We start from the raw sequence: 12998 nt of genomic DNA, 5'->3' as shown, positions 1-12998 counted from the left end.
GCTTGGAGAGCCAAATTACCTAGTTGTGCTCCAACCAACCTTTTTCTATGTTTCTATGTTCCTGTGCTTGAGTTGTATCAAAGATACCTTTCTTTTTGCCTTTTATTAATACAACAGAAAAGATTCACAAGGATGTGGGCCTGGACTGGAGGCTTGATTTATAAGGAGAGATTAGATATTCTAGGACTCTTTTCCCCTGGAGCGAAGGAGGCGGAGGTGTTGTAATATAAGGGTTTACAGAATTATGAGCATAGATGGGTTAGATGGTCACAGTCTTTTTCCCAGGGGAGACAAGTCTAAAACTGGAGGGCATAGGTTTAAGATGAGAGGGGAAAATTCTTTCAGAATGCTTGAATAACCTGTAACAACGCAGTTTTCTAGAATTCTGGTCCATTTTGTGGTGGTCTAAAATTGGACCAGAATCGGGACTTATGATTAGCTTTACCATTCAGATGTCATGATCAATTATTCCTCCCAATATGTAGGGCAATATAAGCTGCTTATTACTTTAACATTTCTAGATCATCAAACTTCTGCTCTTCTCTTTGATTTCATGGCAAGCTAAATAGTGCATCAATAGTGCATCAGGTTATTCAGACTCCGGTGTTGTCAGTAACTGATATCAGCCTTCAGGTCTGCTGCTTGCTGTCGATTGATTCATAAAAAGTTGGAAGATAAAACCTGTGATTCTCCCTGTGACCACATGACTTTCTTTTGGGTGCTCCAGTTTTCTTCCCACATCCCAATGACTTGCAGGTTGCTAGTTTAATTGTTCTCTGTAAAATTACCCCTATTGTATAGAATCTGAAGAGGAGTTAATGAAAGTGGGGAGAAAAAAACGGGATTACTGGAGGATTAGTGTAAATGGGTGATTAATTGTCAGCATGAATCAATAGGCTCTACAGCCTGTTTCCATGTAGTATGATTTTATGACCCTATGACATTAAAAAGGCCCCACCAGGAGTGGTTGGCAGATTTCCTTCCCAAAAGGATATCAATGAACCACGTGGGTTTTTATGACAATTTGATCATTTCATGGATATTATCATGATGCCAGCTTTCTATTCCAGCTTTTTAAAATTTAACCTTATGTCTCAGGATCAATAGTCCAGGCTTCTGAATGTTTGTTCAGTAACTTAACTACCGTTTTGTTGTAGATATTGGATCCTGCAAAAACATGCTGCTTGGAAGCTGTAAGGAGACTTAAAGATTTACAAATGATGATGTAGCAATTAAATTTCACATTTCCAGGCTCCACTTCTCCAGTGTAGATTTGAAAATTCTTCAGTGGATTTCACATGTCTTTACATTAGAAGGTTAGATGTAACAAATCTTAAACTTCTCCCACCAATTTTTCTGCATTATAGAGTGAGTAAAAGCTTGGGTTTCAGTAATGAAAAAAAATGTAGTTTGAGACTCAGCACAAAACTACAACTTAGAGTTCTATCACTGTTCTAAATGCGTGCTCTGATACATGATTACAGGATACATCTGCCAAACTGTATGAGTATAGGATTAATTTCACACAGAATGCTAACTAGTTTATAAGGACATTTGGGAATTGGGGAAGGGTCAATGACAGCAGCTGGAATTGTGAGATGACATTTCCTAGCTCTATTTTTAATGTAGTGGGATTTAGGTGGGCAGGGGAAATCATGTTCTGAACCCTTTCCTCCACCAGACTTTGTTGCCATGACACCCATGTGATTGCAACTCCCAGGCCTCATCTGCATGCTGCCTGTCAATCATTCTTCCCAAGAGGAATAGAAGAAGGAACCGTCTGACGGGCAGGAACAGCTGGTCAGATAGTAGTAGGCCACTAATCCACACCAAGGAAATTGGCATTAAGAAGGAAGATTGTGAAAACGTAGTCTGAGGAGTGTGATAGGTAAGGGGTGGGGGATTTTGGGATGGAGGGTCCTAATCTTCCCTTGTGGGATCTAGCGGTCACTCTTGCTCCACCTGGCCCAACAGAGAATATGGACAATCTTAACTAGAAATAGCCTCTCTGCTCCACGAAATCCCTCACATGGCCTTCACCTAACAGGGTAGTCACACAGGCTTCCATGCTCAAGCCACTGTTAAAGTTGCAGTCAGAGGTTGCTAAGGTTAACAGGACCTTGACTGTATAAAGGATTCCACTGGTTTTGATTAGGCAATATTGTCCATCTTCTCCGAGCAGATTAGGTGGAGTCTGTGAAGGATATCAGGGCCAAATGTCAAATAAGCAATTTTACTGTCTGGCCATATCTGGATGTACAGCATCTTCTGAAAGTAGTGGAGATGTCCATGTTAGATGCTGGAAATCTGAAACAAAAGCAGTAAATGCCAGAAACACACAGCTGGTCGAGCAATATCAGTAGTGAGGGAAAGAGTCAATGTTTTAGGTCAATGCTGAGTACTGATGAAGGGTCATCGACCTAAAATGTTAACTCTCCTCTCTCCACGAATGCTGCCTGACCAGCTTATTCTGCCTTTTTTTTACTATCTATCTGTTCGATTTCTTCCTGGCACATAGGGTGAGTTTTACACTTCTGTTCCAGGCACATTAATACTGCAATATTTTTATGTCAGTTCCCCTCTCTAGTTTATGTTTTACCCTCTATGGGTATTTACTCATATTATTCAATTTTCAGGTCTTTAATGGTATTGCCTTTGGTGAGCTGGAGGATATCCTGCTTGGTAATGTTAATGGTATTCACACCTTATATGGGAATACCACATCAGGTGCTACTTTATTAAAGTATATTTTGGAATTTTTATTGGTGACTTTGGATTAAATTTTGAGTCCACACCTCAGTCTAATTTATTGAAATTACGAGTAAAGAAAATGAAGCACCAAAGTCAAATGGGAGTTCGGTGTTGAACATTTGCGATACTACCCAAGAGAAATCTGTATCGCAATTAAGCATAGTACTGATAATCCCCCTCCTGAGATGTCCTAATGCTTGACCAAGTTCCAGCCAATCAGTCCTGTCATTGTACAAATGACAATTACACAATTACATATGTTAGGCCAGACAGGGATTATCGAATGGTTTTATAGACAAAAGAATAAACACCAGTAATCTAGTGGAAAATAGGTAAGAAGACTATTGTCTAAAAAAGTACTTCATATTTCTCAGAAATGTGTCATGATGCTTCACTACAGTTAATTACTTCCAAGTACAATGACCATAGTTATGTAAAGGCACTACAATGAATACCACTAATGCATTTTATCTATCCTATATGGGAAATTACAACATCTCATCCTTCAAATGATCAGGCTATCCTTAGTCCCCAAGACTGTACAAATGTATATTCATTATTACTTATACTTTACACATTTACTCCAATGATAATCAAAAGGGGAAAATCTAATCTATTCACTTCACTTGACATTGCACTGAGAATATACTATATCACTGCTAAATGGAAGCAGCCTCTCAAAGATCCAAGCTGATACTGTATCTCCCGCATGATTTGGCTAATTGAAAGTCCATTATATTTTGACAAGCTGACTTTCAGCAAGCTTTAAAGTTAATATTGTCTCACCTGGCAATTGGTTACAGAAATTGAAGAGACAATTGAGATTTGAGCACTGGAAAAGGTTTAACAGAAATTGAGAAAATATGTGGATGGCAGTTTTATTCACGTGCTGGATACATTTAATTTTAATATCATAGCAACTATTGCAAAGCCCTGCTTGGTATTCGTGAGAGGTGGAAATCATTTCAAGTACCAGAGATAGTCTGTCACATTGACCTCAAAGCCAATTGGACCCCTCTACTACTTGGCATACAGTTAAAACTGCATTGAGACTTAGAAGTAGGATGTGTATTTATATTTTCAGTGAATAGTGTATTAAATTTAAAAAGCTTTTCAAACACAATGGATGTGATTTACATTTTTTAACAGAGTCGTACCCGATTTTATTTGCTCCTTTGACCCTGTCATAAACCCAACCATTTTCATTTGGCTGGAGGTCATTTCACACACGAAGCAGGTTCTTGGCAAGAGTTCTGAACCAAGAAGGAGCCTCCTATTGCAGTGGCAATTGGGAGGGAGAAGGAGTTATGGAGCAGAGCTACAAAATCAAAGGTACTTTGAAGATGCAGAAGAGCCCTAAGGATGCAAAATGTAGCACTTTAGAGGCTTTGACAGGCAGCATTTACATTGGTAAGTACATAGTAGCCCATTTGGAGAGAGTGGAGGCTTCTACAGGGCCATCATTCTCCGTTGACAGAATGGGGGGCCTTACTGCTGGTAAAGGCTGTCCACAGTCGCTTAGTACCAAGTGGTTCCGGGGAATGTCAGCAAGAGGGCTGGATGGAGGAAAATGCAGGGTGAACTTTGTACATCTTCTTTGCTAGCGTTTTCACATGATGGTAAGGAATGTGCATCAAGCAACATTTCCAGAAGGGACAGTGGAAAGGAAGTGGAACACACAGTGTGGTGATGGTTCAGGTGGTTGGAAGCTGTGTAGGGGTTGAGTGAGAGGGGCAACTAAGTGTTCATCCTGATATCAGGTCAGTTTGCAAAGGGAAATCTAGACATCTGGACAATATTTTAGGTACCATGGCTGAAATATCATTCAGACATTAAAGATTTGTCTGGTTAAGCCTATGTTCAAGAAACTTTATCTTATGTAGACCTAACAATCTTGTATTTTCTTTGAAGCAAAGAGATCCTGGACTCTTCCTGTGATGAAGGCCTCATGTTCCTAACAAGTACTGAAGGTATAAGTTGCTCCATTTATGCTGTATATGCCTTTCACATAACATTCCTCAACAAAAAGCTCCTGTGCGAAGTCACTGATGATTGTTTCATATTTGCTCAAACCCAGCACAACAAGAAAATAGAAAGATGATTTTGGAAATGAAGGTAATACCACAATGGATTCTGAAAGCATTTTAAATGAAAATATAGAACAAAAAGAAGTAAAAAGTGAACAACAACTGGACACACAGGTAATGAATGTTTATTTGATGTTCATTATGAACATTTTTATAATTACATTTTGATGCTATTTTCCTCTTTTCTCCTTTACTCAAATAAGCTCTGGAACATTCATTGTGTTAGTTGAGAAGGAGTCGCAAATTCCTCAGTTTCTTCTGTACCGTCTTGTGACAAGCTGACATGTTTCTCTTGCCATTTAGCTTGAACTATGCATTTCTTTAAAATCTACCTAAGAAGTAGTCAAACATGAGCTGTAATTCCTATTCTTCAACTTTTATCAATTAATTATGAAGCAAATATCTTAACTGCATTATGAGTACCAGGCTCATGTTTGCAATTCAGTTTTAAATAGGACGGTGTGTATGTGAAGGTTGGACACTCTTTGGTTCAGCCCAGCTAGATGAAGCAAAATCATCAATCTCTGTCAACTGCGCTGCTCCTAAGTAAAATGACTTCTCTCAGTTGTAGCCCAATTTCAAACATATATGAGTCCATTGTGGAAAATAGTCAGGCATTAAGCAGACACTCTAAGACCAATTTTCTGAATGTGTACTCCTACTGGGAGCACACATTTGGAAAATTGACCTTTTTTTGATTCAGAATGAATTGGTTAATGTGGGAAATGGAAATGTCAGGCTGGCACAGTAGGCATGTGCTTTTCACGCTGGTTTAGGATTTAATGCTGAGACAGAGGAGAGGGAATTATGCCTCATAGATAAACCCTGTCAAGGGACTGCTTGGTGCTGACATTGCATGCAGCAAATTGAAAATTTCATATTCCTTAGCAACAGCCTCATTCTCTTTTGTCAGCACTGCAATTCACCAAAATATATAATTGTAATAGTGTGTGTCTTTTTTTGTAAAAAAAGATTTGCATTTTTGAATTTAGCTGCTTCATCATTTATAGCGATAACACACACATTTTTGAAGACTATAAAATAATTATGTTATCAATAGAGCCGAGTTTCTTTCACAGATTTGACTGGTAAAATTGCCAATACATAGACATTTTTATAAACGTCACAATAATAAATATTGCAATAAAAGCCTCACCTATACATACTGCTGTATATTGAAACTAGTAGGTCCCTATTTTGATGGTTTCTGATATTAGCTTACAGTTTAAAGAAGCTGTCTAGTAGTAGGGTGACTCAAATCCTGTGAGTCATCACAGGATAATATGAACAAACTTTTAACATTTTGTGAACTGCACAGCTGGCTTTTAGTGCTTTAATATTTAAAATTTGACTCTAGTTTTTGCCTTTAAAACCATGTGGATAACCTTATGTTCTCAATATGAAATGTCATTTGACTTTCATATGCTCAAAATGCCAGGTGTCTGTAGATATCTTTGAACTGTTTGCACTCACAGGGACATACTGCTTACAAATAAATTTGAGTCATCCATAAATTTCATTGGAATGCTTACAATAATCTCAGCAAGATCTTAACAATCAGGGTTGAAGACCTGATCACTGGGGGTTTCGACTAGTCACTAGTCACCAATTAGAACAATTATCATTGATAACTACCCTCTGTTTTCGATTATCCAGCCAATTAAGTGCAGCATTGCCTGAATTAAAACAAGCCTTACAATAACAGGCAATGACCTACTTGAGGCACAGTAGGTAATAACGGGATGTGGAAAAAAATGCAAGAAACTGCTGAAACTTACCAAATTATGAAAAAAGGAAGCAAGGGCAAAAAAAAACAAAGCAAGTACTTTTTTTTACCAAAATGCAAAATATATCCAAAAACAAAATAATATATATTTTATAAAGAAATGGAACCTAGTCTGTTTTTAATTCTGCTAAAAGTGTTTAGGATTGCAATTTTATTAACTTGATTATTTTGTTAACTTGAAACATTTAAACTTAAGGAGCACTAATGTGGAACTGAGGAATATGAAATAGAAGTTTGGCCACCATGATTTGAAATGTGAAAACAAGTGACTGAATTGGAATTAAATGCTTAGAAATTCATCTTCCATTGGCACCACTGCCAGTGCTTTCCACCTTGCCTCTGACATTCATTCTATTGAAGTCAATAAATATAAATAAATACCAAACTCTGCATATGCAATGCTCCCTTAAAAAAGACAACTGATTTAATAGTGCTTCAAATGCTTAGGCCTTCCATTAAATTAATAGTTATTGATCCTATTTTGTATCTTTTACACTTAAGAGTTTTGAAAGAGGTGGCTATAGAGATAATGGACACCTTAGTTACCATCTCCCAAAATCCTATAGATTCTTGAGTTGTTCCTGTGGATTAGAAGGTAGCAAATGTAGACACCACTGTTTAAGAAAGAAAACTGGGTACAGCTGACCCCTTGGCCTAATGTTGGTTGTAGGGAAAATGATGGGATCTGCAATGAATGATATGCCAACCCATGTAGGCCATTTAGGACTGGGATGAGAAGGAATTTCTTCACAAATATGGTTGTGAATTGTTGGGATTCTCTGTTTCAGAGGCTGTGGCATCTTAGTCATTGAATTCATTCAGAACAGATCAATTAATTCCCAGGGAGTAAAGAATTCAAGGGATATTGGATCACTGTAAGAAAATGGTGCTGAGGTAGAAGATCAGTCATGGGTCGTGATAAGTAGCAGAATGAAAGAGTGATGTTAAATTTAACCCCAGGTATCTTGCATAGTCTGATTGACAGCAAAACCTTTTGATGAAATCGTCGGCTTACCCTCTATGATGGATATGCATTGGGAAAATTTGAGCACAGATGATCCAAATTTCAACTTACCAATCAGTCTGTATCCTTCTCACAGAACTAAATTCAAAACAATGTTTTATCAGATTTCTCTCATGCTTTAGTTATTTCTTCTCAAACGAACTGGGTATTTGCTGCTTCTTCCATTTCATCCCCTACATTATGTTTGTCCATAATGGTTTCCTCAGCTGCTCTTCTCTGAGGAGGATTGTTTGGTCCAATGTGAATTTATATTCATCAATCTTTCAAATTGACTGTTGTTACTTGTTTGCAATTTCCATAAACCATCAAAGTTTCCGGTGAACTAACGCTGCAGCTTTATATGCAGATCCCACAATGTCTACTGTGATCATTAACTTTGATACAAAGCACAACCATTACTTGATTTTTGTGAGATAGTATTCATTGTTCATCAGAGGTTTGCTAGTCAATGAAACACAAAATACTGTCAGATTTCAGTGCATAGTAATTCAGGATCCCCACTATGTAGAGTTCATGGAAATTTGATTCCAATAAAATGAATAAAGTGTGTTGATTAAAGATTTTCACTCTTATGAGTCTGTCAAATAATGGCACATCTTATGTGAAATGGCCTTTTAAATCCTCTTTCATATTGAAATTATTAATAATATATTAGATATGCAAATTTCCTGTCTGTTTTAAATGTGACTTTCAGCTAATACTAAATAATGCAACAATTTCATTCTTGTTTGTGCACAATTTTAAAGGTTTGCTGCAAAACAATCAGTTAACTTACACCATTGAAAACGCAATTTTTTTTCTGGCATACAAAATCTGAAGTCTTTTAATGTTTATTCATCATTCATTTCAATACCATGAAAGAATACCTTAGCCTTTGTGCAATGGCAGGATTCTCACTCCTGAGTAAGAGGGTTTTTTTTATTCAAGTCCCTTTCCTGGACTTGAGTACTTAATTACAAGTACTCCAGTGTAGTGCTCCTTGAGTGCCTTGCTGTCAGAGATGCCATTATTCAGAAAAGACATTAAACTGATGCCCCTTCTGTCTTCTTGGGTGGGTTTGAAAGATCCCATGATATTAGTTGAAGAATTAATGTAGCCTTTCTTTTGCTCGGAGTCAGTAGGCCTAGTTCCTACCATCAGAGACATGTTCACCACCCTCCGTTCCCCTCAACTTCATTCCCATAGGTCCCTGCTTGGTCCATCATCTAGGGGCTTGGTTGATCACTGGCAAGACATCCCTTTGATCTGGTTTATTGGACTCACAACTCCAAATGTCATCCAGATGGCACTTACTGCCCACTTCTGATGTGCAGCTAACTAGTGGCATGTGGATGAGGCTAGGGAGTTAAAGTAGCCAGGGCCAGTAGGAATCTTTACCCCCACTGATCCCCACCTGAAACCTACTTGAGATTAAATTCAAACTTTAAAACAGAACCTTCAAACATCTCACAAATTCTCATCTTCTGTATAATACAAATGAAGGAAGGATTATATAATGTATTTTGATATGAACTGATATAATTTTGTCAAAGCATTTCTCTTAAACCCACTGTTCTAGATTGATTTTCTCAAGGAGCCACAGTTTATCATATGCAAGTGAGACATCATAGTAAGGCAACACTACCAACTTATAGAGTTTAAAGAATGTTTTGGTTGAGCGTTTGATTAATAGCTTACTCTTGGGATGAAGCACGGGTCATTGAATTTATGTCGTCAGTCATATCATATTTAGCAATACCTTGTTTGTGACTGCAGATTTAAATTTCCCAATTGACTTGGATTTTGCAATTGACAGCAAATCAACAGTGCTCACCACTATTTTCAAAGAAAGCAGCAAACAAAGGTCTAGTAATATTGATGGCGTGGACTCCCTTTTTACAGAAAACAATTGCTGTTATGCGTCAGTTCCAGAGGAATACTTGCATCCTGCACCATCAAGCAGGCTGAGCAGCCAATCACATTCTCACACTCAGCAAACCAGAAAGTGAAAGGATATATTTTTAACTAACTTTTAAACCACTTAAAATAATAGTTTTAAAACAGAAAATGAAATAAAGATCAGAACTGACATGAAACTAAGTTAGAAGTTTAAAAATCATAAACAAACTAAAAAATAAAATTAAAACTTATAAAAAAGAATTGGACAAATGCTTGAAATACATATAATTTTTCTTTCCCAGGGTTAAGCTGCTGTCAGATTGTAATTAATGCTTGGTACACCTCACACCATACAACAGAATGTAACATTTTCAGGAACTTTTGATATGCAAATACTTTGTAAATCATTGAAGTTCATTTGAGATCAAACATTTCTGAAGCTATCTCTGGAGAAAGTTGCCATACTGCACATCTTCTGGATTTTTACCTTTCAAGCTCCAGACATCGCTGTCCATTTCATGATGTAACAATGGTAATCACCAACAGTTTTCCATAATTCCTGACACTGTAGAAGAAGGCCATGCAGTCCATCAAATCAGAGCAATCCCTTCAATCACACCCCCTCCCCACTTATTTCCCCGTAGCTTATTTTCTCTCTTACGTACCTAGTAACATGCCTTAACTCTCCCACCAGCTACCTACAATAGAGGTAATTTACAATAGCTAATCAACCGACCAGCATGTTCTTGAGACTTTGGAGGAGACCCACGTGGTCACAGGGAGAATGTACAAACTCATTATCAATGGCACTAAAGGTCAGAAGTGAACCCTGGTACCAGAGCTGTGAAGCAGCTGCACTATCTGCAATGCCACTCATCATCAATGTGTTGCCCATCATTATAATAGCAAAATCTGGGCATTCATCTTCTTGGGCTGGGAACAGGTTTAAATAATTTTAGTACATTGATATCACCACTGATGAGTGTGATTAGTTGGCTTATTTAATGGGGCTTTTATTTTCAGGGCAGTGTTTGAGTATTTACTAAATGAGAGTGATCACTAAGTGTGTGCAGTTATTTTTGATGAAGGTATAAATGTATGCATGTAATGTTGCCATTGATTGATTTATTTTTTGCAGATACGTCCACCACTGACAAACCCAAGAGGCCAAGAAACTAATTTAACACAATTGGAAGGATTACGCCATAATGTCAGAGAAGAGAATGAGAAGAATGCAGCTATAATCACCAGTGAATCACCAGTCAATCAGCAGAAAGACCTAGAAGAACATATCAATTTTGCAAGCACAAGTAAGTACACAGAGAACAAGGTAAAGCAAGCAGAAGAATTTGAATGGGTTGGATTCCCTTCAGCAAGTAACAGAAACACTCCTGATCTCAAAACACAGGGTCATAGTAGATATATAAGTAGAACGGAAACAACAGATAGTGCAAATGTTGCAACAAGCACTAACAACATAATGACCCAGTCTTCAGAATTGTTTGCTATAAATGGAGCACATTTACAGCATGAAGATAATCTTCCTTTCTCTCAGAAAACGAATGAAACCACTACATCGCATGTATTTGATACATTAACTAAATCTGAACCAGAAATTAATAGACCTTTGGGAAACAACCCACACAGCACCTCTGCTAATGATATGCAAGATAACTCAGGAATCATTCAGGATGCTATAGGCAGATGTGGTAAGCTCGCTACTAACACATCAAATCCTACAGACTTAGTACAAAATTCCACAGACTCTGAAGATAAAAGTGGTGAAGATATTTATTTGATTGGTGACGCATCATTAATCAGTGCATCTGTATCCTTCCCTGTTTCTGCAGTATGCACCAACACTAACCCCGAATTTGAGCCAGAGAGAATCAGTTCTTCGCTTCATGGATCAGTCCCATCAGAGGAAATACAAGTATTCAGTGCAAGTATAAATGACCCACGGGGGCTGTCCCAATGTTACACTGACGCTGAAAATTTGGAAGCTATAAAGCCAGAAGACTTTTCCAAGAAACCTTATTCACAGAACAAGGAGGCAGAAAGTGCACAAGACCAAAATCCAGCTAACAGAACTGGCAAAATGATTCCGTCTATGATACAAATTCCAGGGAATGATTCAACAGGCAAAGATGTTGCTGATGAAGAAAAGGAAGATAAAGTAGGAGCCATACAAATTGCAGAGCAGTCTATTAGCGTTCCATCACATATGTTAGCTGATACAATGGTAAAGGAAGCAATTGAAGCAGCTTTGTTTGAAATTACTGGAGATGAAGGAAGAACTTTCACATTTGAATCACAAAAAGCAAAGGCATTATCCAGATGGTGCAGAACTTCACAGCAGAAAGTGACCACAGTTTTGAATTTAACATCAAAGCATGGAGAGCCTTCAAAAAATCCATGTTACGATGACACAATACAAAAGTGTTCACAGCTTGGTGAACTCATAACCGAAACTAGCACAATGCATGTGCAAACGAAAAGGTTGCATATAATGCCACTCAGAAAAACATAGAGGAAAGAAAACAACTCCCAGAGTAAGTCTACATACATGGACATCTCCACTACTTTCAGAAGATGCTGTACATCCAGATATGGCCAATTTAGTGAAGGTGGTTCCTGATCTTCAGGAAGAAGCAGAAAAAGATTATCTCATGAAATCACTGGGGACAAGTGAAAAAATTCCTGAAAATATTTTTGGATTTAAAAATTGTGAAATCAAACAAGTGCACACAGAGGCTGGAAGGCAAATGGCCATTAACCTTACAGAGCTCCCAGGGGAGGAGGGGCATTACAAGGAGAAGGGCATTGAGAATGTGAAGAGTGTAAAGGTTACACACAACTGCAATATTTCAGAAATTGACTACACACGTAATTACAGTGTGTCAGATGTTAAGGAGTCTTTACAGCTAGGAAAAATGGATCTTGAGGAAGAAGAAACGTCTAGCATAAAAAACAATTTTTACTGCAAAACTGACGAACCTGTGAAATTTACCCAGATATGTAATGTCACAGTTGTACCTCAACTGGCAACTGAAACTGTACATACTCCTGAACTGACAGCAGGAGAAGAAGCAGCCCATGGTATGAGTGCAGAATGTGAGAAGGCTGATAAGAATAGTTGTGAGATAAATAATGAAATTGTTGTGGAGAGTGAGAGAGAAACAGGTGATATGTTTTCTGAATCAATGGGTGCCCATTATTTTGAAAAGGTAGGAATGTTTCATGACACTCAACGTTTACCAACAAATAGGAGCACAAATCAACATGCAGCAAAATCTAAAGTTAATACAAGACCAGGCTCAACCATTTACACTTTAAGTGAAACTAAAGGGAAGAAAAATAGAGTGTGCACATCGCCACAGAATTCTGAGCTGAGTAACAACAACAAATGTTTAGATCCAGTCAGGTTGATTAGTACACCAGTTAAAGAGGATGATGGGAAGGAAACAAGCAC

General features: G+C 37.8%; 2 protein-coding genes across 2 annotated transcripts in view; both read left to right on the top strand.

Annotated features, from left to right (window-relative positions):
- ppp1r3ab (protein phosphatase 1, regulatory subunit 3Ab) overlaps positions 1-10798 on the top strand; it is a 41502-nt gene extending 30704 nt beyond the window's left edge. Inside the window, exons 3-5 of the mRNA XM_052030701.1 lie at positions 4663-4721; positions 4829-4952; positions 10665-10798. Coding sequence (XP_051886661.1) covers positions 4663-4721; positions 4829-4899 — 130 coding nt within the window. The 3' untranslated portion in view covers positions 4900-4952; positions 10665-10798. The remainder of the gene's footprint in view (positions 1-4662; positions 4722-4828; positions 4953-10664) is intronic.
- On the top strand, positions 10330-12056 carry LOC127578550 (uncharacterized). The gene is made up of 3 exons (XM_052030700.1): positions 10330-10341; positions 10665-10836; positions 11377-12056. Exons 1-3 carry the CDS (start codon positions 10330-10332, stop codon positions 12054-12056), a joined length of 864 nt encoding a protein of 287 aa, XP_051886660.1.
- The last annotated feature ends 942 nt before the right edge of the window (positions 12057-12998 follow it).

Source organism: Pristis pectinata, chromosome 15, assembly GCF_009764475.1.
Source record: "Pristis pectinata isolate sPriPec2 chromosome 15, sPriPec2.1.pri, whole genome shotgun sequence".
Taxonomy (NCBI): Eukaryota; Metazoa; Chordata; class Chondrichthyes; order Rhinopristiformes; family Pristidae; genus Pristis; species Pristis pectinata.
This window is presented reverse-complemented; position numbering and strand designations above follow the sequence as displayed.

Coding starts and splice junctions, on each gene's coding strand:
- LOC127578550 (XM_052030700.1), top strand. Junction 10,837..11,376: donor TATCAATTTTGCAAGCACAA/GTAAGTACACAG, acceptor CTGTTTCTGCAG/TATGCACCAACACTAACCCC.